We start from the raw sequence: 24,494 nt of genomic DNA on the forward strand, positions 1-24,494 counted from the left end.
GTGATACAGAACTGCCCCAAGCAAGGCAAGTGCCTCAGGCCCAGGGGGGTTAATGGGGTTAAACATGGGCCACTGAATTATTGTGTTGCCCTGTGGCTAGCACGGCCATCATTGCAGAAGTACATAGGGACGGGATTATATTGTACAGCTCATATCACTGACAGAACTTTTAGTACATATCAAAATGGCTATTCCTTCTTCTTCTGACTCTTTCCAGATTTCAAATAGGGGTCACTGACCCCATCTAAAAAACAAATGCTCTGTATGGCTACAAATGTATTGTTATTGTTACTTTTTATTCCTCATCTTTCTATTCAGGCCTCTCTTATTCATATTCCAGTCTCTTATTCAAATCAGTGCATGGTTGCTAGGGGAATTTGGACCCTAGCAACAGATGGCTGAAATTACAAACTGGAGAGCTGCTGAATAAAAAGCTAAATAACTCAAAAACCACAAATAATAACAAATGAAAACCCAATTATAAATTGTCTCAGAATATGACTCAGTACACGATACTAAGAGTTAAAGGGGAAGAAGCCGTTTTGAGGGCCACTTACACTGAAGGCTGAAGTGGAGATCAGAGACGTCGGTTGTTGCAAGAGACTGGGAATTGCAGTTCAAGCCGGCAGCAGATTATTTATAAAGAAAGAAAAATTACAGGTTTGGGGAGGCATACCTCCCAACTGTCCATTTTTCGGAGGGACAGTCCCTCTTTTGACAGCTCAACCTGCAGTCCCTCATTTGTACTGGAAAGTCCCTCTTTTCTCTGCACTGAACAGCCAGAAAAAGAAACAAAGTTTCTCACTTAATTGGCTTTTAGCAGAGAGCCCAGAACAGCTAACAGGTGCAAATAAGATACTTTGTAACAATTTTGAGACACAAAAACACAGTTTAGATAAGGAGAAATATTTTCAAATTTTTATAATGAACATGGTAATTACGGGGTGTGGCCACAAAAATGGGTGTGGTCAAAAAAATTGCCGCACTTCATGCAGAAAACATTTTTTGTTACTCTTTTTACTTCCAAAATGTTGGGAGGTATGGGGGAGGTTGTTCGCCTCGCACAGAGAATTTCCAATCGAGTGGAACGTTGCTGCTAGGAACCTTTGTGTCGGAGCTGTGTAGCCGGCGGACATTTAAGCTGTGACCCAAACTCCAGGTTTCGGCGCTTCCGCTAGGAAAGATGGCGGCTCGGGACAAGGCTGGACAGGAGATGAGTCTAGCGGCGCTGCACCAGTCTGACCCCTATATTAGCAGCATAGTGGATGTAACCGGCCACGTGGCTCTCTATCGCTTCAGCCCCCAGGCCAATGAGTGGGTGAGTGCCAGCGGGAGAGTCCATTGGAGCGGGGGTGAATAAGTGAGGATAGGAATTGGGCCTGAGAGAGCGGAGGCCCCGTAGAAGGCTTTGAGGGAGTGAGTATGTGAGTCTGCGCCTTGGCCTTGGGTACAGTTGTCACACAGTCTGGGGCCATTGCCTGGGAGGGGCGAAGGTGTCAAGCAAAGAGTGGATATATACAATGACTATAGAGTGACTATAGAATGGGTATAGAGTGACTATAGAGTGTTTATAGAGTTTATATAGAGTGAATATAGAGTGGCTTTATAGTAACTATAGAGTGAATATAGGGTGGGTATAGAGTGACTATAGAGTGACTAGGAAGGGGATATAGAGTGTGTATGGAGTGACTATGGAGTGACTATGGAGTGACTATGGAGTGGCTATAGAGTGGCTGGAGGGGATACAGAGTAACTATAGAGTGACTTTAGAGTGACTATGGAGGGGATATAGAGTGACTATAGAGTGACTTTAGAGTGACTATGGAGGGGATATAGAGTGACTATAGCGTGGCTACAGAGTGGCTACATCGCTGCGTTGGCCCTTTGTGAGCCTTTAAACGTTTTCTTTATATTCCTACGAATGTGACTCGAAACATAACGTGATTTCCACACAAGTCCTAACCGTAGATGAAACAAAGATGATTCTATTTATTTGGATTTATTTAAAGAAAATGATCCAATAAGACAGCGAGGAAATAAGTATTGAACACTGCACTGTATTGAACTATTTCTAATGGGGCTACTGACATGAGCTGGACACGTATTGTCGCCTGTAATAAGTCAAGTAGCCCCCGCGTACAAACAAATGAAATACGTCCAGAAATGAAGTTGTGTGTAATACAGTGGAGTGACACTGTGTTGTGGCTTTTGGGGCACCCGACGTTACATTTTGTTGATAAGGACAGATTCGAGAAGCCTCCTGTATGGGGGAACTAGTCGCATGCATTGCTCATGTAGGATTTTGGCCCATTCTTCCCCACAAATGGCTTTCAAACCTTCAATGTTCTTGAGGCTTCTTCTATGAACTCTAATCTAAACTTCTTTCTATAGCTTTTCAGTTGGATTCCAGTCACGTGATTGGCTGAGCCATTCTAGCATTCTCTATTCATCCTTCCTTCAAACCACGATGTTCCCACGTCCAAACTTCACTGTTGCTACGGTGTTTTCAGGGTGTTGGGCAGTGCCATTTTTCCTCCAAACATGGTGTATTCAATGACATCCAAACAGTTCAAATTTGGTCTCATCTGACCAGACTATATTCTCCCAGAATTGAATTGGCTTGTCCAAATGTTGTGCAGCAAACTTTAAAGGAAAAGGAAAGCTACCGAAGCAGTTTATTGCCAATAGATTAGCCACAATAGTGCAAGATAGAACACTATATTTATTCTGTAGAAGGCTTTACTATACCTAAGTAAACAGCTCTAGAATCTCTGTTTGTTTAGGATAGCAGCTGTCATATTAGCTTGGTGTGACATCACTTGTTGCCTGAGTCTCTCCCTGCTCACTCATAGCTCTGGGCTCAGATTACAGCAGGGAGGAGAGGAACAAACTGAGCATGCTCAAGTCCTAGCCCTGGAGGTTTAAGCTGAAGGCAGGAAGTCTGATACAGAAGCCCATGAGTACACAATAGAAGGAAAGAAATGTGCTGTTTCTTTTGACAGAGGACTCAGAGCAGCATTACTTTGAGGGTCTACTGGTGTATTTATATAGACCTTTCTGATATAGATTACTTCATTTTAGCCTTCCCTTCTCCTTTAAACAAGCTTCAACATGTTTTTTCTTTAGTAGTGGAGTCTTGTGTGGTGAGTGTGCATAGAGGCCATGTCAGTTGAATGCATTACTTGTTGTTTTCTTTGAAACAACTGTAGCTGCCAATTCAAGGTCTTCTCTGAAGCTCTCCATGAGGAATCCTTGGCTCTTGCACAACTCTTATATACATTTTTTAGACTCGTCTATCAGAAATTTTGTGTGGCGCACCTGGTTTATGGTGAAATGAAGTTCTTTCCACTTCCAGATTATGGCCCCAGCGGTGCTCACTGGAACATTCAAAAGCTCTTTCCTTTTACCCATCATGAGATACTTCTTGTTTGATACCTTGGTAACCAGATACTTTTTATAGGCCATCAATTAGTACGAAACCAGTTGATATTCAATTGAACTGATAGGGCATTTCAGCAGGTTTCTTGGCTTTTTGCTCTCCTTTTCTTCATGTGTTCAATACTTATTCCTTGTGTCATTCCACTTTACTGACCTCTCTCTTGAAGTAGCAGCCCGGTGTTGGTTGGAGCGGTCGGCGCCTCTCCTACTTGAATGCAGCAAGGATACCAGACACACGATGGCTAGTGAAGCGGGGATAACCCCTGCGTGTTTATTGCGTCAAATGTAACGTTTCGGGGGCGTGCCCCTTCGTCAGACATGCAGAACAATTCACACAGTGTGCTTTATAGCATAAGTAATTAGCATAATTATATCCATATAAAATAATTAAACAAAAACATGCTCTCAAACATTTTAAAAGAGGAAAATTTTTTTAAAAAACCATTTTTATACAAAAGTGTCCAAGTTGCTTAAAAATCTTCTTTTTTTATCCCTTGTAAATTTTGTGACAGTTATATTTAGAAACATGAAGCACCTGTGTGCGCACAAACCGTATACAATATATATAAAAAAACAAAAATCAAAAATGAAGTATTTCCTAAATGTCCCAATTGACACTCTTAGTGATAAACTTTTAAAACCAAATGGCTGGCATTAATTCCATAAGAGATACTATCTTACCCTCCTCATAAGCTTTCCCTGGGTTGTATCGAATCAATGAAAGTATCTAGAATGGGTTAAATGAAGAATTCAATATGAATTGCTACTTGTAACTGTGTCTCTACTTCCTATCTTGTTATCCACCAACTGAATTGCAACTAATTATAACTATTTCTCCATTCTAGATACTTTCATTGATTCGAAATGGTTTTTTAAAAAAATTTTCCTCTTTTAAAATGTTTGAGAGCATGTTTTTGTTTAATTATTTTATATGGATATAATTATGCTAATTACTTATGCTATAAAGCACACTGTGTGAATTGTTCTGCATGTCTGACGAAGGGGCACGCCCCCGAAACGTTACATTTGACGCAATAAACACGCAGGGGTTATCCCCGCTTCACTAGCCATCGTGTGTCTGGTATCCTTGCTGCATTCCACTTTACTGCACACAACTTCATTTATGGACTTATTTGTTTTGAGTTCTTTGTGGATTACTTGGCTTGTTGTTATGTCAATAGCCCCATTAGAAATCTATTTACTGAGAAAGACGTTGATGTGTTTAATACTTATTTTCCCTGCTGTGTCTGTGTGTGACAAAAGTAAGTGAATCATACTCTCGGTATTTGGTGTGACCTCCTTGTCCAGCAATAACTGCAACTAAACGCGCCTATAACTGTTGATCAGTCCAGCACATCTGAATTTGAGCCCATTCCTCCATATAGATCAGCTTCAGCTCTGGGATGTTGGTGGGTTTCCTCACATGAACCACTTAGATCTTTCCACGGCATTTCAATTGGATTAAGGTCAGGACTTTGACAGCAAAACCCAAACCAGAACACTCCCACCACCATGTTTTACAGATGGGATAAGGTTCTTATGCTGGAATGAGCTGTTTTTCTTTCTCCAAATGTAACTCTCCTCATTTAAGCAAAAAAGTTCTAATTTGGCTTTATCCTTCCACAAAACATTTTTTCCAGTATCCTCCTGGTTTGTCAACATGGTCTTTAGCAAACTGTAGACGCTCAGCAATATTTTTGGGAGGAGAGTAGTGTCTTTCTCCTTGATGCGCTGCCATACACACCATTAGGGATGGGCGAATTTTTTCGCCTCGTTTCGCCGAAAAAATGACGCCCATAGACTCGTATGGCAGTGTGTGTCAAAAAAAAAGACGCGCGTCAAAACAGTTTCGCCGCGTGACAAAATTTTTTTGACGCCCATAGACTTTAATGGGCGTCTGCGACATTTCGCCGGCGGCGAATTTTCGGCGAAGCGAAACGTGTCAAATTCGCCCATCCCTGCACACCATTGCTGCCTTGTGTTCTCCTGATGATGAACATTCGCCAATGTGAGACAGCCTTCTGTTAGAAGTGACCCTGGGTTCCTTTGTAACCTCTCGGACTATTAGACGCCTTTCAGTTGGAGTTATGTTTGTTGTCAGCCACTTCTGAGTATAGGAACAGACTTGAATTTCATCCCTTTGTTTACAATCTGTCTGTTGATTGGTGGAGTCCAAACTTTCATGGGTATATTTATCAAAAAGTGAAGTTGGAGATCGCCACAGTCCTCTAGAGTGAAATTCCAACACTCTCCATTCGTTTCTATGGGATTTTGAGGGTGAACTTCCACTTTCACCCACCGAACCTCTTTTAAAAATCCCATAGAAATGAATAGAGAATGGCGGAATTTCACCCTTGAGGACTGTGGTGATCTCTAACTTCACTTTATGATAAATATACCCCTTTGATAGAGTCTTGTAACTTTCTCCAGACTGAAAATACCAGACTTTGAATCCCCCTTAAAATTCTATGATAATCCTAAGGAGTTTGCTTGCGTTTGCCACTTATGTTGTAGGATCATTTTTATTCAATAAATAACCCTAACCCAAATATAATAATTTGTGTTTCATTTATTTAATGAGGTTTTCTACTTAGGACTTGTTTGAAAATCGGGATGATAATTTAGGTCACATTCATATAAAAATATAGAAAATTTGTTGACAAACTTTCAAGCACCGCTGTATGAGACTGGAATATGAATAGGAGAGGCCTGAATAGAAAGATGAATAAAAAGTAGCGATAACAATACATTTGTAGCCTTACAGAGTATTTGATTTTTAGATAGGGAAAGTGCCCCCCATTTGAAAGCTGGAAAGAGAAGAAATTAAATTAAATAACTATTAAAATCAAATAATGAAGACCAATGGAAAAGTTGCTCAGAAATTGCCACTCTATGATATACTAAAAGTTACCTCAAAGGTGACTTACTCATTTAAAGAATACATTCTCAAACAACTCGAGTAATCTTGGATGTTTCTTTCTCTTTTCTCTTGTCTGTATGAGAGTCAGAATGGGGTTTTTAATCAGCCAGCTTCTGTTTTGTCATTTCAGGAGTCAGAGCCAGTAGCACAGAGAATATAAACATCCAGATAGACGGTGACGGATAATAGCAATGACAGTTACACATAAATATAAACCCAGTGAGAATGAGGAATGAATGGATATTGGGAAGTTGTATCAGGAGTCAGAGGCAGCAGTGCAGAGAAGAGAAAGGGTCAGACACAATGACAGTTACACAGAACTATAAACCCAGTGAGAATGAGGAATGAATGGATATTGGGAAGTTGTATCAGGAGTCAGAAGCAGCAGTGCAGAGAAAGGGACAGACACAATGACAGTTACACAGAACTATAAACCCAGTGAGAATGAGGAATGAATGGATATTGGGAAGTTGTATCAGGAGTCAGAAGCAGCAGTGCAGAGAAAGGGACAGACACAATGACAGTTACACAGAACTATAAACCCAGTGAGAATGAGGAATGAATGGATATTGGGAAGTTGTATCAGGAGTCAGAAGCAGCAGTGCAGAGAAAGGGACAGACACAATGACAGTTACACAGAACTATAAACCCAGTGAGAATGAGGAATGAATGGATATTGGGAAGTTGTATCAGGAGTCAGAGGCAGCAGTGCAGAGAAGAGAAAGGGACAGACACAATGACAGTTACACAGAACTATAAACCCAGTGAGAATGAGGAATGAATGGATATTGGGAAGTTGTATCAGGAGTCAGAGGCAGCAGTGCAGAGAAAGGGACAGACACAATGACAGTTACACAGAACTATAAACCCAGTGAGAATGAGGAATGAATGGATATTGGGAAGTTGTATCAGGAGTCAGAAGCAGCAGTGCAGAGAAGGGGACAGACACAATGACAGTTACACAGAACTATAAACCCAGTGAGAATGAGGAATGAATGGATATTGGGAAGTTGTATCAGGAGTCAGAGGCAGCAGTGCAGAGAAGAGAAAGGGACAGACACAATGACAGTTACACAGAACTATAAACCCAGTGAGAATGAGGAATGAATGGATATTGGGAAGTTGTATTAGGAGTCAGAAGCAGCAGTGCAGAGAAGAGAAAGGGACAGACACAATGACAGTTACACAGAACTATAAACCCAGTGAGAATGAGGAATGAATGGATATTGGGAAGTTGTATCAGGAGTCAGAAGCAGCAGTGCAGAGAAGAGAAAGGGACAGACACAATGACAGTTACACAGAACTATAAACCCAGTGAGAATGAGGAATGAATGGATATTGGGAAGTTGTATCAGGAGTCAGAAGCAGCAGTGCAGAGAAAGGGACAGACACAATGACAGTTACACAGAACTATAAACCCAGTGAGAATGAGGAATGAATGGATATTGGGAAGTTGTATCAGGAGTCAGAAGCAGCAGTGCAGAGAAAGGGACAGACACAATGACAGTTACACAGAACTATAAACCCAGTGAGAATGAGGAATGAATGGATATTGGGAAGTTGTATCAGGAGTCAGAGGCAGCAGTGCAGAGATGAGAAAGGGACAGACACAATGACAGTTACACAGAACTATAAACCCAGTGAGAATGAGGAATGAATGGATATTGGGAAGTTGTATCAGGAGTCAGAAGCAGCAGTGCAGAGAAAGGGACAGACACAATGACAATTACACAGAACTATAAACCCAGTGAGAATGAGGAATGAATGGATATTGGGAAGTTGTATCAGGAGTCAGAAGCAGCAGTGCAGAGAAGAGAAAGGGACAGACACAATGACAGTTACACAGAACTATAAACCCAGTGAGAATGAGGAATGAATGGATATTGGGAAGTTGTATCAGGAGTCAGAAGCAGCAGTGCAGAGAAAGGGACAGACACAATGACTCTTACACAGAACTATAAACCCAGTGAGAATGAGGAATGAATGGATATTGGGAAGTTGTATCAGGAGTCAGAAGCAGCAGTACAGAGAAAGGGACAGACACAATGACAGTTACACAGAACTATAAACCTAGTGAGAATGAGGAATGAATGGATATTGGGAAGTTGTATCAGGAGTCAGAAGCAGCAGTGCAGAGAAGAGAAAGGGACAGACACAATGACAGTTACACAGAACTATAAACCCAGTGAGAATGAGGAATGAATGGATATTGGGAAGTTGTATCAGGAGTCAGAAGCAGCAGTGCAGAGAAAGGGACAGACACAATGACAGTTACACAGAACTATAAACCCAGTGAGAATGAGGAATGAATGGATATTGGGAAGTCGGTTAGAATAATATTTTCACCTATCAGGTATAACATAGTGTTCAAGTGGAGGACCAATTTAAAGGGATACTGTCGTGGGAAAATGTGTTTTTTCCAAATCACATCAGTTAATAGTGCTGCTCCAGCAGAATTCTGCACTGGAATCCATTTCTCAAAAGAGCAAACAGATTTTTTTTATATTCAATTTTGAAATCTGAGTTCCTGTTCTGCCGAGCAGAGAAGTCTACAAATAATCGCTCTGTATAATGAGTTGCTCCTTATCTCTCTTTGAACAAGGGGGGGGGGGGGGTGGAGATGTCAGTGAAAATCAAACCAGTCTATATAATGGCAAAACACATACTTACAAGAATAGGCAGAATCCATTTTTAACATAAGTTCTCTTTCCTGTGCTCATTTTTATGTGTATTCGTTCACTTGAAAAATATGTTTTTCCAAAACACATCAGTTAATAGTGCTGCTCCAGCATAATTCTGCACTGAAATCCATTTCTCAAAAGAGCAAACAGATTTTTTTATATTCAATTTTGAAATCTGACATGGGGCTAGACATATTGTCAGTTTCCCAGCTGCCCCAGTCATGTGACTTGTGCTCTGATAAACTTCAGTCACTCTTTACTGCTGTATTGCAAGTTGGAGTGATATCACCCCCCCCCCCAGCAGCCAAACAACAGAACAATGGGAAGGTAACCAGATAGCAACACAAGATAACAGCTGCCTGGTAGATCTAAGAACAACACTCAATAGTAAAATCCAGGTCCCACTGAGACACATTCAGTTACATTGAGTAGGAGAAATAACAGCCTGCCAGAAAATAATTCCATCCTAAAGTGCAGGCACAAGTCACATGACTTTCTTGTAAGTATGTGTTTTGCCATTATATAGCACTCCTTGGAGACTGGTTTGATCTCCACCCCCCCCCCCCTGTTCAAAGAGAGATAAGATACTCTGCCTTTGAGATAAGGAGCACTCATTATACAGAGGGCTTATTTGTAGACTTCTCTGCTCGGCAGAACAGAAAGTGATAAGGTGATAGTATTTTATTTTCGGCAGAAGCCATAGGCATTGGTCTCAGGATGAAAATGGGGTAATACTGCCCCTTTAATACAGGACTACATCAGAGGTGGTGTTTGGGATACAAAGTTGCCCCAAAACAGGGGTCCCACAGTTTCCTTATGAGTTGTTTTCTCTCCCTCTCTCTCTCTGTAGGAGAAGACAGATGTGGAGGGGACCTTATTTGTGTACACAAGGTAAGTTGCACCATTGCACAACAGCTTTACACACTCAGGTCCTGTAATTAGAATGATAGACTGTTGTGTAGATCTCATATAATGGATTCGTTTATAATTAATGTCCGAGCCGATCAAATGTATTTCCTCCTAAAACTCCTCTCTGTGTCTCTGCGCAGATCTGCCTCCCCGCACCATGGGTTCACCATCATGAATCGACTAAATATGCACAACCTGGTGGAACCCATGAACAAGGATCTTGAATTGCAGCTGCACGAGCCCTTCCTGCTGTACCGCAATTCCAGCTGTGAGTGCCACTGATTTGCCATAGTAATTGGGTTGATCCGGGGGTGGGGCCATGAGACCTGCACTTCCCCCACTGCTGCTAAATTCAGGCATAGTTGTGGATTAGTTTAGTACTCCGATTAAACTAAAAACTAAACAATAATACAGTCTTGTTCCCAATGCAATGGGTAATTGACTGTTTAATAGTAAACAAGGGCCTGCAGCTAGGGTTGCCACCTATTTTAAAAAAAAATTACCGGCCAGTGATGGGGGGTGGTAACGCGTGACTAAAAAAGGGGCGGGTCATGGGTAAATGGGCGGAGTGTGAAGTAAAAAGGGGCGGAGCCATGTGCAACATGCCTCAAAAGGGGGCGGGCCCCATCGCAAGAGGGGCAGAAGACGAAGGAAGGGTAAGTTTCTGTCGGAGGGCCAAGGGCTTTTGTTATAGGTATTACAAATTACTGGCAGCTACATTGCCGGTTAATTTGTAAAACCGACCCCGGCCCTGGCTGGTATTTTACCGGCTAGGCCGGTAAAATACCGGCCGGGTGGCAACCCTACCTGCAGCTGTGTTGAGGGTTGTTGAGTAGTGATAGATAATGTAGTCGAGAAGAGACGAGGGGTCGGTTTCACTACAATTAAACTGGTCACAGTTGTGTGAATTGGAATAATTCATTAAAGGAGAACTAAAGCCTAACTAAAGAAGTAGGTAGAAATGTTGTACATGATATTTTGTGCTTCTGTACCAGCCCAAGGCAACCACAGCCCTTTAGCAGTAAAGATCTGTGTCCCCAAAGATGCCCCAGTAGCTCCCCATCTTCTTTTCTGCTGATTCACTGATTCACATGCTCTGTGCTGCTGTCACTTACTGAGCTTAGGGAGCCACTTACAATATACAGTACACATAGAATAGAAATGTCACAATATAAGGCTGATTAGTAATTAATACACATAATTACTACATGGCAGCACAGAAACCAGTGCAATTAGCATCAGAATTGAATAATCAGCAAACCTGTAGCATCAGCTTATATTACAGCCAGGGAAGGTCATTTTCTGCTGGATAATTAGTGACGAGCCCTAAGCTTAGCTTCTCAACAGCCAATCAGAGCCCACTGAGCATGTGAGTGTCACAGACACTTTCCAAGATGGTGACCCCCTGTGACAAGTTTGAAGTCCTGGATCATTGCTGCTATTGACAAGCTCAAACTTTAGCCTCGTGCAATAAGTTCACTATAGAAAATAGGACATTTTTAGCCACATTCATCTTTTTGGAAGAATCAATCACAGTGTGACAACCACCTCAAATTTGTCAGTAGCCCCAGGGTCCCGCCGAGGCCAGTAAGTCAGTACATATAACATTGTTTTGATACCATGCACTGAAATGATAACATCTAGACTGTGCTTTTGTTATTATGGGCAATAGTGCTGCATTTTGGCTTTAAAAAAAAAAAATGCAACTGTGAAATTGCCCTTTAAAAATGCACTTGTCCTTATAAATGACACTTCTGGTGGTACTGGCCTATCCCTCAGCTGCTGGCAGATAGTTATTCTGCAGAAGGAAAAGAGAGAACAGCCCAAGGATTTCTGATTCACCAGGGATTTTATATTCGAATGACAAAGAAGCTTCATTCAGTCCATTAAACATTATCCTGTCATCAGCCTACACTTCTGGGCAAATACCATCTCTGCTGTATTACAGTCAAAGCTCTCGGTTACTATGGAAATGCTGCATGGATGCTGACTTTTTAGGTGATAGAATAAAATTCCAAAGTTGCTCTTGTGTTTTTGGGTTTAACTGTGTGTTTAACCCTTTAGCACAGGTCCTTCCCTCAGGGCTGGTTGCATGGATTGCACCAACACCTTCTATTTAATTAGATCTATAAACCAATCAATACAATAACCTGTTACACACTGGCACCACCCTGTACCAAACTGCCAACTCCCTAACCTCACCTTAGACAGTACAGTATGAGAGTATAGCTTATTGTGTGCCCAGAACATTCCTTTTCTGTATATTTGTATTTATACATATGGGAGGAGGAGGTGCCATATTGATTCCCTAAGACAGTACAGTATGAGGGTATAGCTTATTGTGTGCCCAGAACATTCCTTCTCTGTATATTTGTATTTATACATATGGGAGGAGGAGGTGCCATATTGATTCCCTTAGACAGTACAGTATGAGGGTATAGCTTATTGTGTGCCCAGAACATTCCTTCTCTGTATATTTGTATTTACACATATGGGAGGAGGAGGTGCCATATTGATTCCCTTAGACAGTACAGTATGAGGGTATAGCTTATTGTGTGCCCAGAACATTCCTTCTCTGTATATTTGTATTTATACATATGGGAGGAGGTGCCATATTGATTCCCTAAGACAGTACAGTATGAGGGTATAGCTTATTGTGTGCCCAGAACATTCCTTTTCTGTATATTTGTATTTATACATATGGGAGGAGGAGGTGCCATATTGATTCCCTAAGACAGTACAGTATGAGGGTATAGCTTATTGTGTGCCCAGAACATTCCTTCTCTGTATATTTGTATTTATACATATGGGAGGAGGAGGTGCCATATTGATTCCCTTAGACAGTACAGTATGAGGATATAGCTTATTGTGTGCCCAGAACATTCCTTCTCTGTATATTTGTATTTATACATATGGGAGGAGGTGCCATATTGATTCCCTAAGACAGTACAGTATGAGGGTATAGCTTATTGTGTGCCCAGAACATTCCTTCTCTGTATATTTGTATTTATACATATGGGAGGAGGAGGTGCCATATTGATTCCCTAAGACAGTACAGTATGAGGGTATAGCTTATTGTGTGCCCAGAACATTCCTTCTCTGTATATTTGTATTTATACATATGGGAGGAGGTGCCATATTGATTCCCTTAGACAGTACAGTATGAGGGTATAGCTTATTGTGTGCCCAGAACATTCCTTCTCTGTATATTTGTATTTATACATATGGGAGGAGGTGCCATATTGATTCCCTTAGACAGTACAGTATGAGGGTATAGCTTATTGTGTGCCCAGAACATTCCTTCTCTGTATATTTGTATTTCAACATATACAGCTTCCCTGTACATTAGTTTATTACATGTTATAGTTATTTATTATGCAGAATGCAGGTATAGAAATATAACCTCATGAGTTGGGTTATAAATGATGGGCCTTGCACAGTTTGGTATTTTAGGGGCCAGTAGTACAGGCACTTATAAGTTTCTTACCTTGGAAAGCTTGGAGCAGATAGGTTTCCGGATGAGTTTCATTGACCATCTTCCCTTTGTACTTGCCATCAATGTCCTGGCACGGAGGTTTCTTCAGTAAGAGTAAGTCGGCAGTGAGGCTGGGGAAGTTCATGATGTCTCTCCTTTAGAGGCAATTGGGATTCAGTGCTTGTTCTTCCCTTTAGATCTTGGGCAAATCCAGCTCCTCTATATCCGACTCCAGGAAAACTGCAGACACCACAGAGCAATTGTGCAAATTCCTTGTGGCAGGAATAACCTACACATCCCTTGCTCCATTCCTTATGCACAAAGCACAGGCTGTTGGGTATTTCCGGAATTCCTTTTAATCATCGTGTGAGCCAGATCCCCTGTGTTCCCGATATCTCCCCAATGTGTGTGACTACAATCAGGAGTAGAGCTCTATAGCAACAGCAGCCAGCCTACAGCCTCACGTAGGAACATTCTCATTTACCCAAGTTCTGCAGGATCTCCATATACATCTTCTGTGTATTTGTGCTTAATAGAGACTGCCACATCTTCCTGCCCATTAAACACACTAATGCACCTTATCAGACTGGCCCTTATTATCTTCGGATGGGCAAATCCAGGCCTTGTGTTTATCTGAGACTGTTCTGCAGACTCCCTGGGAATGGGCACAGAGCACCCTGTAAGCAGATATATCCCACCGTGTGGCTGCAAATTCCCTTTTACTGGCCATGGAATGTGCAGAAATGGAGGATTTCTAGGGACTGTGACTTCCCCCACATACTGACCTCTCTGCTGATCTGCTACTGAATTAGTCACCAGTGAACTTATTGTATATTTCTCTACATTCTGATCCTTTACTTTACTTTTACTTTATTGTGACCACCTGTGCATCAACGTTTCGGGGGGGGGGGTACCTCTTCCTTCGTCAGGATACAAACATTTAAGGCATATGGGTAGATAGAATCCCACCCATTACCCATAATTCTCTAGGGTTCAGTGCAGTCCCAAAATGAGGGGTCCTTTTTCTGTCTTTCCTCATTGTAGTAAGGGGTCTCTTTCTGTCTTTCCTCATTGTAGTAAGGGGTCTCTTTCTGTCTTTCCTCATTGTAGTAAGGAGTCTCTTTCTGTCTTTCCTCATTGTAGTAAGGGGTCACGTTCTGTCTTTCCTCATTGTAGTAAGGGGTCGCTTTCTGTCTTTCCTCATAGTAGTAAGGGGTCTCTTACTTTCTTTCCTTGTAGTAAGTGGTCTCTTTCTATCTTTGCTTATTGTAGAAAGGAGTCTCTTTCTGTCTTTCCTCATTGTAGTAAGGGGTCTCTTTCTGTCTTTCCTCATTGTAGTAAGGGGTCCTTTTTCTATCTTTGCTCATTGTAGTAAGGGGTCTCTTTCTGTCTTTTCTCATTGTAGTAAGGGGTCCTTTTTCTATCTTTGCTCATTGTAGTAAGGGGTCTCTTTCTGTCTTTCCTCATTGTAGTAAGGGGTCCTTTTTCTGTCTTCATTGTAGTAAGGGGTCCTTTTTCTATCTTTGCTCATTGTAGTAAGAGGTCTCTTTCTGTCTTTCCTCATTGTAGAAAGGGGTCTCTTTTTGTCTTTCCTCCTTGTAGTAAGGGGTCCTTTTTTCTGTCTTACCTCATTGTAGTAAGGGGTCTCTTTCTGTTTTTCCTCATTGTAGTAAGGGGTCTCTTTCTGTCTTTCCTCATTGTAGTAAGGGGTCTCTTTCTGTCTTTCCTCATTGTAATAAAGGGTCTCTTTCTGTCTTTCCTCATTGTAGTAAGGGGTCCTTTTTCTATCTTTCCTCATTGTAGTAAGGGGTCTCTTTCTGTCTTTCCTCATTGTAATAAAGGGTCTCTTTCTGTCTTTCCTCATTGTAGTAAGGGGTCCTTTTTCTATCTTTCCTCATTGTAGTAAGGGGTCCTTTCTCTATCTTTTCTCATTGTAGTAAGGGGTCTCTTTCTGAGTTTCCACAGCCATTTGGAGGATTCTCTGAGTGGCCAGTTGGAGACAAAATTTTACAGGAGAATATAATGGCTCCCTTACATTTAGACATTACAATAGATGATTTGATTCTGGTTACAGATATTAAGCAGTGTTGTGCAGGTTGATGCCCTCGGCAGTTACACCATTAACCCCATACTGCCAATGAATGTGTGAGTATCTGTCTTTTTGCTCTTACTTGGTAGAGGCTGAGTGACAGTGGAAGTGGGAGCCAACTACGTTCCAGAGTTTCGGAAAAATCTTGATCTGCCGCACACAGACATTGATTTTGGCCTTTCATTCGGGGGCTGGGCTTGTCTGCCGCTGGCACTTTTATGGCTGCCCATTAAGCCGTCACTCTCAGCTCTTTATCTTCATTTCTCCTCTGACACGTTGTGTTTGTCTGTGTTTGGGGGGGGGGGGTGTTGGGCCTCGGCACGTTCTCTCTGTTTGGGGAGAGTGTCTGTGTCTTTCCAAAAACGGCAAAAATAGCATTGTCCTTTATTTCTCAAGCACCAACATCTTGTGAGTTGTGGGGAAAGGCTAGTTCTGACTATTGAAACAGGAGTATACAGCTATGGGATCTATTATCCGGAAACCCGTTATCCATGAAGCTCAGAATTACGGAAAGGCCGTCTCCCATAGACTCCATTATAATCAAATAATCCAAATTTTTAAAACTGATTTCCTTTTTCTGTGTAATAATAAAACAGTCGCTTGTACTTGATCCCAACTAAGATATAATTAATCCTTATTGGAAGCAAAACCAGCCTATTGGCTTTATTTCATGTTTATATGATTTTCTAGTAGACTTAAGGTATAAAGATCCAAATTATGGAAAGATCTGTTATCCAGACACCCCCAGGTCCCGAGCATTCTGGATAACAGGTCATGTACCTGTATTAGGTTATGGAAATTATTCCTTTTCTGTGTAATAATAAAACAGTCGCTTGTACTTGATCCCAACTAAGATATAATTAATCCTTATTGGAAGCAAAACCAGCCTATTGGGTTTATTTCATGTTTATATGATTTTCTAGTAGACTTAAAGGGGACCTGTCACCCAGACATAAAAATTTGTATAATAAAAGTCCTTTTCAAGTTAAACATGAAAATCAAATTCTTTTTTTTTTTAATTAAAGCATTCATAGCTGTTTTAAATTAATTTAAAAATCTCAGCTGTCAATCAAATATTGTCTGCCCCTCCTCTATGCCTTAGGCAATTACTTTCACTTTCCATTCAGCACTTCCTACATGTCACTGCTCTCCCCACATCCCCCCGTTCTCTTCACCATTTAATTGTGTAACCAGGACATGGGGATGGACATCAGCTCCCCCATTCTGGTGCACAAACAAGATTCTGAGTCTTGTCTTAATAACAAAAAATGGCTCCTACCTACTTGCTATAATTACGACATCCCAGACTGAAGGATAATTTATATATTGTAATTAAAATTTATTTTGCTTGACTAACATGATAAAATAGAATTAGGAATATTTTTTTTTTCGGGTGACGGGTCCCCTTTAAGGTACGAAGATCCAAATTATGGAAAGATTCGTTATCTGGAAAGTCCCAGGTGCTGGATAACAGATCCCGTACCTGTACTAGAAAGTTGCTTGCAATTACATTTCCTTTCATTAGGCCAAACATATTTTGGGTAAAGCTCCCCTTTCATTAGCCCAGTGTCATTATTGTGGCCGCACACATTTGCCTTGTGTTTATTTACTTCCGGTTAATCGCGTGATTGAGTCCCAGTTGGATCAGTCGCCAGGTTATTTAGCTGAATATAAAGACAAAAATAGAATATGTTGCTCCTTGGTATCCTGTCTATAGAAGGATTCGCTCTACTTATCTCTTTATCTGCTGTCTGGAAATCCCTTCACTTTAATCCCTGTATCCAAGTGATAATTACAGCCTTACCTGAAAGTGATACTGACACCATACAGTTCTAATTATATTCCATCCAATTTAACCACCTGCATGCTGGGCTCAATCGGGCTGATCCAGATGTTGGTCAGGTACCGCAGGAGCTGCCTGTGTGCTCCTCATCCAACAAGGTTTTTCTTCAGGACCATTGGGGGAGCCCCATACACAGCTAACTGTCATTTAATTCCCTCTTCTTAGCCTCTTTATCTCTTTCACTGGAGTCATTAATAGTCATTCTAACGGCAGCCTGGTAACTGTATATCGGTCATTCAGCTGACGCCGATTTAATCCTGCTCTGTCTGCTCTGAGCAATCTCACAGCATTTTACATGTTGTTGGAGGAGGCCCAATATTTGCCCAATGGGCACACGAATGTAACTAGACGACCAGCACACTGTGGGGCACAGACCCTGTGGATAAATCTAATATCCCCACTAATAACCAAGCCCGTGTGTGTCAGAAAGGAAGTAGAAATGGACAGTGAGTAGCAGGAAATAAAGTCCCCCGCGCAAGCACAAGTTTATTTTTAAAGCAACAAGACTAAATAAACAATGGTCCACACACTTAAGGGCAGATTTATTAAAGGGATACTGTCATGGGAAAAAAAGTTTTTTTCAAAATGAATCAGTTAATAGTGCTGCTCCAGCAGAATTCTGCACTGAAATCCATTTCTCAAAAGAGCAAACAGATTTTTTTTATATTCAATTTTGAAATCTGACATGGGGCTAGACATTTTGTCAATTTCCCAGCTGCCCCAAGTCATGTGACTTGTGCTCTGATAAACTTCAATCACTCTTTACTGCTGTACTGCAAGTTGGACTGATATCACCCCCCTCTTTCCCCCCCCCCAGCAGCCAAACAAAAGACCAATGGGAAGGTAACCAGATAGCAGCTCCCTAATACAAGATAACAGCTGCCTGGTAGATCTTAGAACAACACTCAATAGTAAAAACCCATGTCCCACTGAGACACATTCAGTTACATTGAGAAGGAAAAACAGCAGCCTGCCAGAAAGCATTTCTCTCCTAAAGTGCAGGCACAAGTCACATGACTGGGGGCAGCTGGGAAACTGACAATATGTCTAGCCCCATGTCAGATTTCAAAATTGAATATAAAAAAATCTGTTTGCTCTTTTGAGAAATGGATTTCAGTGCAGAATTCTGCTGGAGTAGCACTATTAACTGATGTGTTTTGAAAACATGTTTTCTGATGACAGGATCCCTTAAAAGTAGACCTGTCACCCAGACAGAAAAAACTGTATAATAAAAGCCCTTTTCAAATTAAACATTACATTTTTTTTATTAAAGTATTCGTAGCTGTTGTAAACACATTTAAAACTCCGCACGTATTAGATGTCACTGCTCTCCCTACATTCCCCCGTTCTCTTCACCATTTAATTGTGTAACCAGGACATGGGGATGGACATCAGGTCCCCCATTCTGGTGCACAAACAAGATTCTGAGATGATACAAGACTTGTCTTAATAACAGTACTAAATGGCTCCTGCCTGCTTGTTATAATTATGAGTTCCCAGACTGAAGGAAACAAGATTCAAATAATTTATACAGTGTAATTAAAGTTCATTTTGCTTGACTAATATGGATTTTTTTTTTTGGGTGATGGGTCCCCTTTAAGCGTCGAAGCAAGAATTTGAATTTTCAAATTTTTTTTTTTTGGTCAAAACTCTCAGGGTAGAACTACACAGCCGATTTCACGTGCTGCACCAAAATGCAGGCGTCAAGTCAGATGCGACAGAAAATAAGGTTAGAAATACAAATGTCGCAGCGTTCATCCGGCAGTTGTGTTGGATTAATGCCGCGACACCTTCCGACATTTGTATTTCTAACCTTATTTTCTGTCGCATCCGACTTGACGCCTGCATTTTGGCGCAGCAAGTTGTATCCACCGAAAACGCATTGAAATCTACTCTCAAATTCAAATTGGGACGTATCCAAACTGAATTTGAGTTTTAATTCGAATTTCAAGATATATCATACACTGGCCCTTTAAGAACTCAAATTTGACTATTCGCCACCTAAAACCTGCCGAATTACTGTACAAATCAAAGGAAGAAGTCCAGGGATCAATTAGGTGATGTTTGCAGCCTTCCTGACATTTGAGGTTTTTTTAATTCAATTTGAGTTTTTCAAATTCTGTTCAAGTTTTTGGGTCGAATTCATTCGTCTGAGCCTGAGAAAATTAGATTTCATCAATACATTTTAATTGGTCGATTTTCAAGTTGATGGGAGTTTTAAAAAACTCAAATGAATTAGAAATCCGACCCTTGATAAATGTGCCTCGCTGTATTCTGATAACAGTTTCCCTTTATGTTTAAAAGGCATTTTCCGAGCTGTTTTTTTTTTTTTCCTTTTGGACTAATAACAGAACTAATACAGGCATGATGGATTCACAGCTTAAAAATAAGAGAATGTAACGAATTCATGTTTTATTTTAGAAAAGTAAGTTTCATTAAAGGGGAACTTTAAAATCAGAGTGATGTATATGGGGAAATTCAGGCTGGAGTTTGTTGCCCGACTCTTTTCTGTTAACTCTGCGTTGCCCATATCAGCGCCTGAGCTGAACGAAGGGTAAATAAACATGAAACAGCGACTCTTATTGCTGTGCATGGGAAGAGGAGCTCATTAACGCTGCACGGCTGCTAATTATCTGGTCTGAGGGGGGGGGATACACATTGTTACAGAACTTGCAGCCTATTTATCTTGCCCTTTATTTGCTTTCTCCGTTTCAGTGGCCATTTACAGCATCTGGTTTTATAACAAGAGCGACTGCCAGCGAATAGCAAAACTGATGACGCAGTGAGTATCATAATAAATCCTCTTATGTGAGCAGAGCTCATTCCTCCTGTAAGTACCAGACAACAAGGGGGACCTCTTATCTCCCACAATCCCTCTGTTGCTAAGCTGCTGGGGAATGCTGGGAGTTTAGTTCCTGGCACTGGGGCAATGGCCAGACACCAGAAAGGGCCAATTGTGTACTGTGTGTATATGACATGTAATGTCAGTGGAGTGTTTATCTTAGTACCTGGGGGTAGAGTCCTGCGCAGGTCCGTTTTTTGGGACCCGGACCCGCAACCTGCATTTTTACCCGCAATCTTATCCGCAACCCGGACCCGCTGACCATCAAGATTCAGGAAGTGCTGTCATTGTAAACAGGAAGTGACATCATCAGAAGTAGGTATGATCCGAAAAAAGGGAGTAAAACAGGAAGTGCTGTCATTGTAAAACGGAAGTGACGTCATCAAAAGTAGACGTGGCCAGAAAAAATGAGTAAATATCACTATTGAGAAGACCCGTGGCCCGACCCGCAGAACCGCCGACCCGCGTCTATACCCGCACCCGGAACTTCTATCTGCAACCCACAGGGTACCGCAGGTTTTTGCGGGTAACCCGCGGGTACCCGACCCGCTGCAGGACTCTACCTGGGGCTGTTCGGGTTCAGGAGCGTTCATCTTAGCACTTGAGGGTGTTGGGGTTCAGGAGCGTTCATCTTAGGACCTGGGGGTGTTGGGGTTCATGAGCATTCAGCTTAGCACTTGGGGCTGTTGGGGTTCAGGAGCATTCAGCTTAGGATCTGGGGTGTTGGGGTTCAGAAGCATTCAGCTTAGGACCTGGGGGGTTGGGGTTCAGGAGCGTTCAGCTTAGGACCTGGGGGGTTGGGGTTCAGGAGCATTCAGCTTAGGATCTGGGGGGTTGGGGCTCAGAAGCGTTCATCTTAGGATCTGGGGAGTTGGGGTTCAGAAGCATTCAGTTTAGGACCTGGGATGTTTGGGTTCAGGAGTGTTCATCTTAGGACCTGAGGGGTTGAGTTTCAGTGGAGCATTCAATTTAGGACCTGGGGGTTGGGGTACAGGAGCATATGTTCTCACCAGCAACATAGTGGCTCAACAGGGCACCTTAGGACCTGGGGGTGTTGGTGTTCAGGAGCATTCAGCTTAGGATCTGGGGGGTTGGGGTTCAGGAGCATTCAGTTTAGCACTTGGGGGTGTTGGGGTTCAGGAGCATTCAGCTTAGGATCTGGGGGGTTGGGGTTCAGGAGCATTCAGCTTAAGATCTGGGGGGTTGGGGTTCAGGAGCATTCAGCTTAGGATCTGGGGTGTTGGGGTTCAGGAGCAATCAGTTTAGGATCTGGGGGGGTTGGGTTCAGGAACATTCAGTTTAGGATATGGGGGGTTTGGGTTCAGGAGCGATCAGCTTAGGACCTGAGGGTGTTGGGATTCAGGAGCGTTCAGCTTAGGATCTGGGGGTGTTGGGGTTCAGGAGCGTTCAGCTTAGGATCTGGGGGGTTGGGGTTCAGGAGCGTTCAGCTTAAGATCTGGGGGGTTGGGGTTCAGGAGCATTCAGCTTAGGATCTGGGGTGTTGGGGTTCAGGAGCATTCAGTTTAGGATCTGGGGGGGTTGGGTTCAGGAACATTCAGTTTAGGATATGGGGGGTTTGGGTTCAGGAGCGATCAGCTTAGGACCTGAGGGTGTTGGGATTCAGGAGCGTTCAGCTTAGGATCTGGGGGTGTTGGGGTTCAGGAGCGTTCGGCTTAGGATCTGGGGGGTTGGGGTTCAGGAGCGTTCAGTTTAGGACCTGGGGGTGTTGGGGTTCAGGAGCGTTCAGCTTAGGACCTGGGGGGTTGGGGTTCAGGAGCATTCAGCTTAGGATCTGGGGGGTTGGGGCTCAGAAGCGTTCAGCTTAGGATCTGGGGAGTTGGGGTTCAGAAGCGTTCAGTTTAGGACCTGGGATGTTTGGGTTCAGGAGTGTTCATCTTAGGATCTGGGGGGTTGGGGTTCAGGAGCGTTCAATTTAGGACCTGGGGGGTTCAGTTTAGGACCTGAGGGGTTGAGTTTCAGTGGAGCATTCAATTTAGGACCTGGGGGTTGGGGTACAGGAGCATATGTTCTCACCAGCAACATAGTGGCTCAACAGGGCACCTTAGGACCTGGGGGTGTTGGTGTTCAGGAGCATTCAGCTTAGGATCTGGGGGGTTGGGGTTCAGGAGCATTCAGCTTAGCACTTGGGGGTGTTGGGGTTCAGGAGCATTCAGCTTAGGATCTGGGGGGTTGGGGTTCAGGAGCATTCAGCTTAAGATCTGGGGGGTTGGGGTTCAGGAGCATTCAGCTTAGGATCTGGGGTGTTGGGGTTCAGGAGCAATCAGTTTAGGATCTGGGGGGGTTGGGTTCAGGAACATTCAGTTTAGGATATGGGGGGTTTGGGTTCAGGAGCGATCAGCTTAGGACCTGAGGGTGTTGGGATTCAGGAGCGTTCAGCTTAGGATCTGGGGTGTTGGGGTTCAGGAGCGTTCAGCTTAGGATCTGGGGGGTTGGGGTTCAGGAGCGTTCAGCTTAAGATCTGGGGGGTTGGGGTTCAGGAGCATTCAGCTTAGGATCTGGGGTGTTGGGGTTCAGGAGCATTCAGTTTAGGATCTGGGGGGGTTGGGTTCAGGAACATTCAGTTTAGGATATGGGGGGTTTGGGTTCAGGAGCGATCAGCTTAGGACCTGAGGGTGTTGGGATTCAGGAGCGTTCAGCTTAGGATCTGGGGGTGTTGGGGTTCAGGAGCGTTCGGCTTAGGATCTGGGGGGTTGGGGTTCAGGAGCGTTCAGTTTAGGACCTGGGGGTGTTGGGGTTCAGGAGCATTCAGCTTAGGACCTGGGGGGTTGGGGTTCAGGAGCGTTCAATTTAGGACCTGGGGGGTTCAGTTTAGGACCTGAGGGGTTGAGTTTCAGTGGAGCATTCAATTTAGGACCTGGGGGTTGGGGTACAGGAGCATATGTTCTCACCAGCAACATAGTGGCTCAACAGGGCACCAAAATGGAACGATCCATTAGCACTTATTGTATTAACTCCCTGCACCGTATCTTTCATAAGCTGTTCCCTTACCTCTTGTCCCAGAGAGCTTACATTCTAAATTTGGTGCAAAGAAAAAAGGAATTACCAATAGAAATCAAATTCAGGACTCTGCCCAGTGACTAATATTAATTATTGCAATACTGTGTTGTTACACGGGACAGTCCCTTACACTGGGTTATAGTCGGACATCAGGCCTGTGGCCTAACACACCCCACTCACTGCTGCACAAACGGGTATATTTAATACTGGAGCTGCTACAATTGCCTGTTATACCCATAATAACAGGGCTGCACATACCAACATTCTCCTAATGAGACACTCGAGACACTCATAGGTATGTACATGTGAGCTCTGGACTGATGTGTATCTATGCCAACATACGTATTCCCCTGTACTAAGCACAATTCAGTTGGAACAGTCCCCTAAATTTGCTCTTAGTCTGTACAAAGAGATCCCATAAAACTATGGCAGCATAGGTATTCCCTGTACTAAGCACAATTCAGCAGGAACAGTCCCTAAGTTTGCTCATAGTCTGTACAGAGAGATCCCATAAAACTATGGCAGAATAGGTATTCCCTGTACTAAGCACAATTCAGCAGGAACAGTCCCCTAAGTTTGCTCATAGTCTGTACAGAGAGATCCCATAAAACTATGGTACATAGGTATTCCCTGTACTAAGCACAATTCAGCAGGAACAGCCCCCTAAGTTTGCTCATAGTCTGTAGAAATGAATAGCATAGTAAGTATTGTATTTTCCCCTGTACTATGTCCCATACAGATATTTGCAAGACCTAAAACATTTTGCAGCTATTATGTTGATGTTCCTGTACCCTGTTAAGCTGATTACATAAGAGATTATAGTGGGACTGGCACTGCCCTGCAGTTGTTTCAGATGCGCTGGGGTAGAGATATTTTGGTGCTTGAGCCAGTGAATTTATCTGGCGCCTTTGCAAGTACATTTGTTATACAAGAGAAGATGCACATTGCTGTTGAAATCCTGTGGCTCATATTTTAATTGCCCGCTGCTTGTCCCCAGCACTTGGCTGTTACTGCATCAGCACCTTTACCCGAGCCCTCCTATTCCATTGGCTGAAGCAATATCCCTCCTCACAGGGTTAGTAAACAATGCAGATGATTTGGGAGGAGTGCGGCCTATAGAGTGCGGCCTATAGAGTGCGGCCTATAGAGTGCGGCCTATAGAGTGCGGCCTATAGAGTGCTGCCGCATTATTTATTGCTTTCCCATCAGCGGTGCGTTACTTTATTTACATTATTTTACTGGCTTTGAAATCCCCTCGCCAGCACTTAAACTGTAGGGA

The 24,494-nt window shown here is 42.8% G+C and overlaps 1 protein-coding gene across 3 annotated transcripts in view; it reads left to right on the forward strand.

Annotated features, from left to right (window-relative positions):
- The first annotated feature begins 1,062 nt into the window (after nucleotides 1–1,062).
- Nucleotides 1,063–24,494, forward strand: part of dcp1a.S (decapping mRNA 1A S homeolog) — a 34,957-nt gene continuing 11,525 nt past the window's right edge. Inside the window, exons 1-4 of one of the 3 annotated variants that reach the window (XM_018240922.2) lie at nucleotides 1,063–1,318; nucleotides 9,890–9,930; nucleotides 10,089–10,216; nucleotides 20,071–20,137. In XM_018240922.2, the coding sequence (XP_018096411.1) occupies nucleotides 1,184–1,318; nucleotides 9,890–9,930; nucleotides 10,089–10,216; nucleotides 20,071–20,137 (371 nt within the window). In that variant the 5' untranslated portion in view covers nucleotides 1,063–1,183. Of the gene's footprint in view, nucleotides 1,425–9,889; nucleotides 9,931–10,088; nucleotides 10,217–20,070; nucleotides 20,138–24,494 lie in introns of all 3 variants that reach the window. The other 2 variants (XM_018240924.2, XM_018240925.2) reach the window with 2 other exon arrangements.

This window comes from Xenopus laevis, chromosome 4S, assembly GCF_017654675.1.
Source record: "Xenopus laevis strain J_2021 chromosome 4S, Xenopus_laevis_v10.1, whole genome shotgun sequence".
In the NCBI taxonomy this organism is placed as follows: Eukaryota; Metazoa; Chordata; class Amphibia; order Anura; family Pipidae; genus Xenopus; species Xenopus laevis.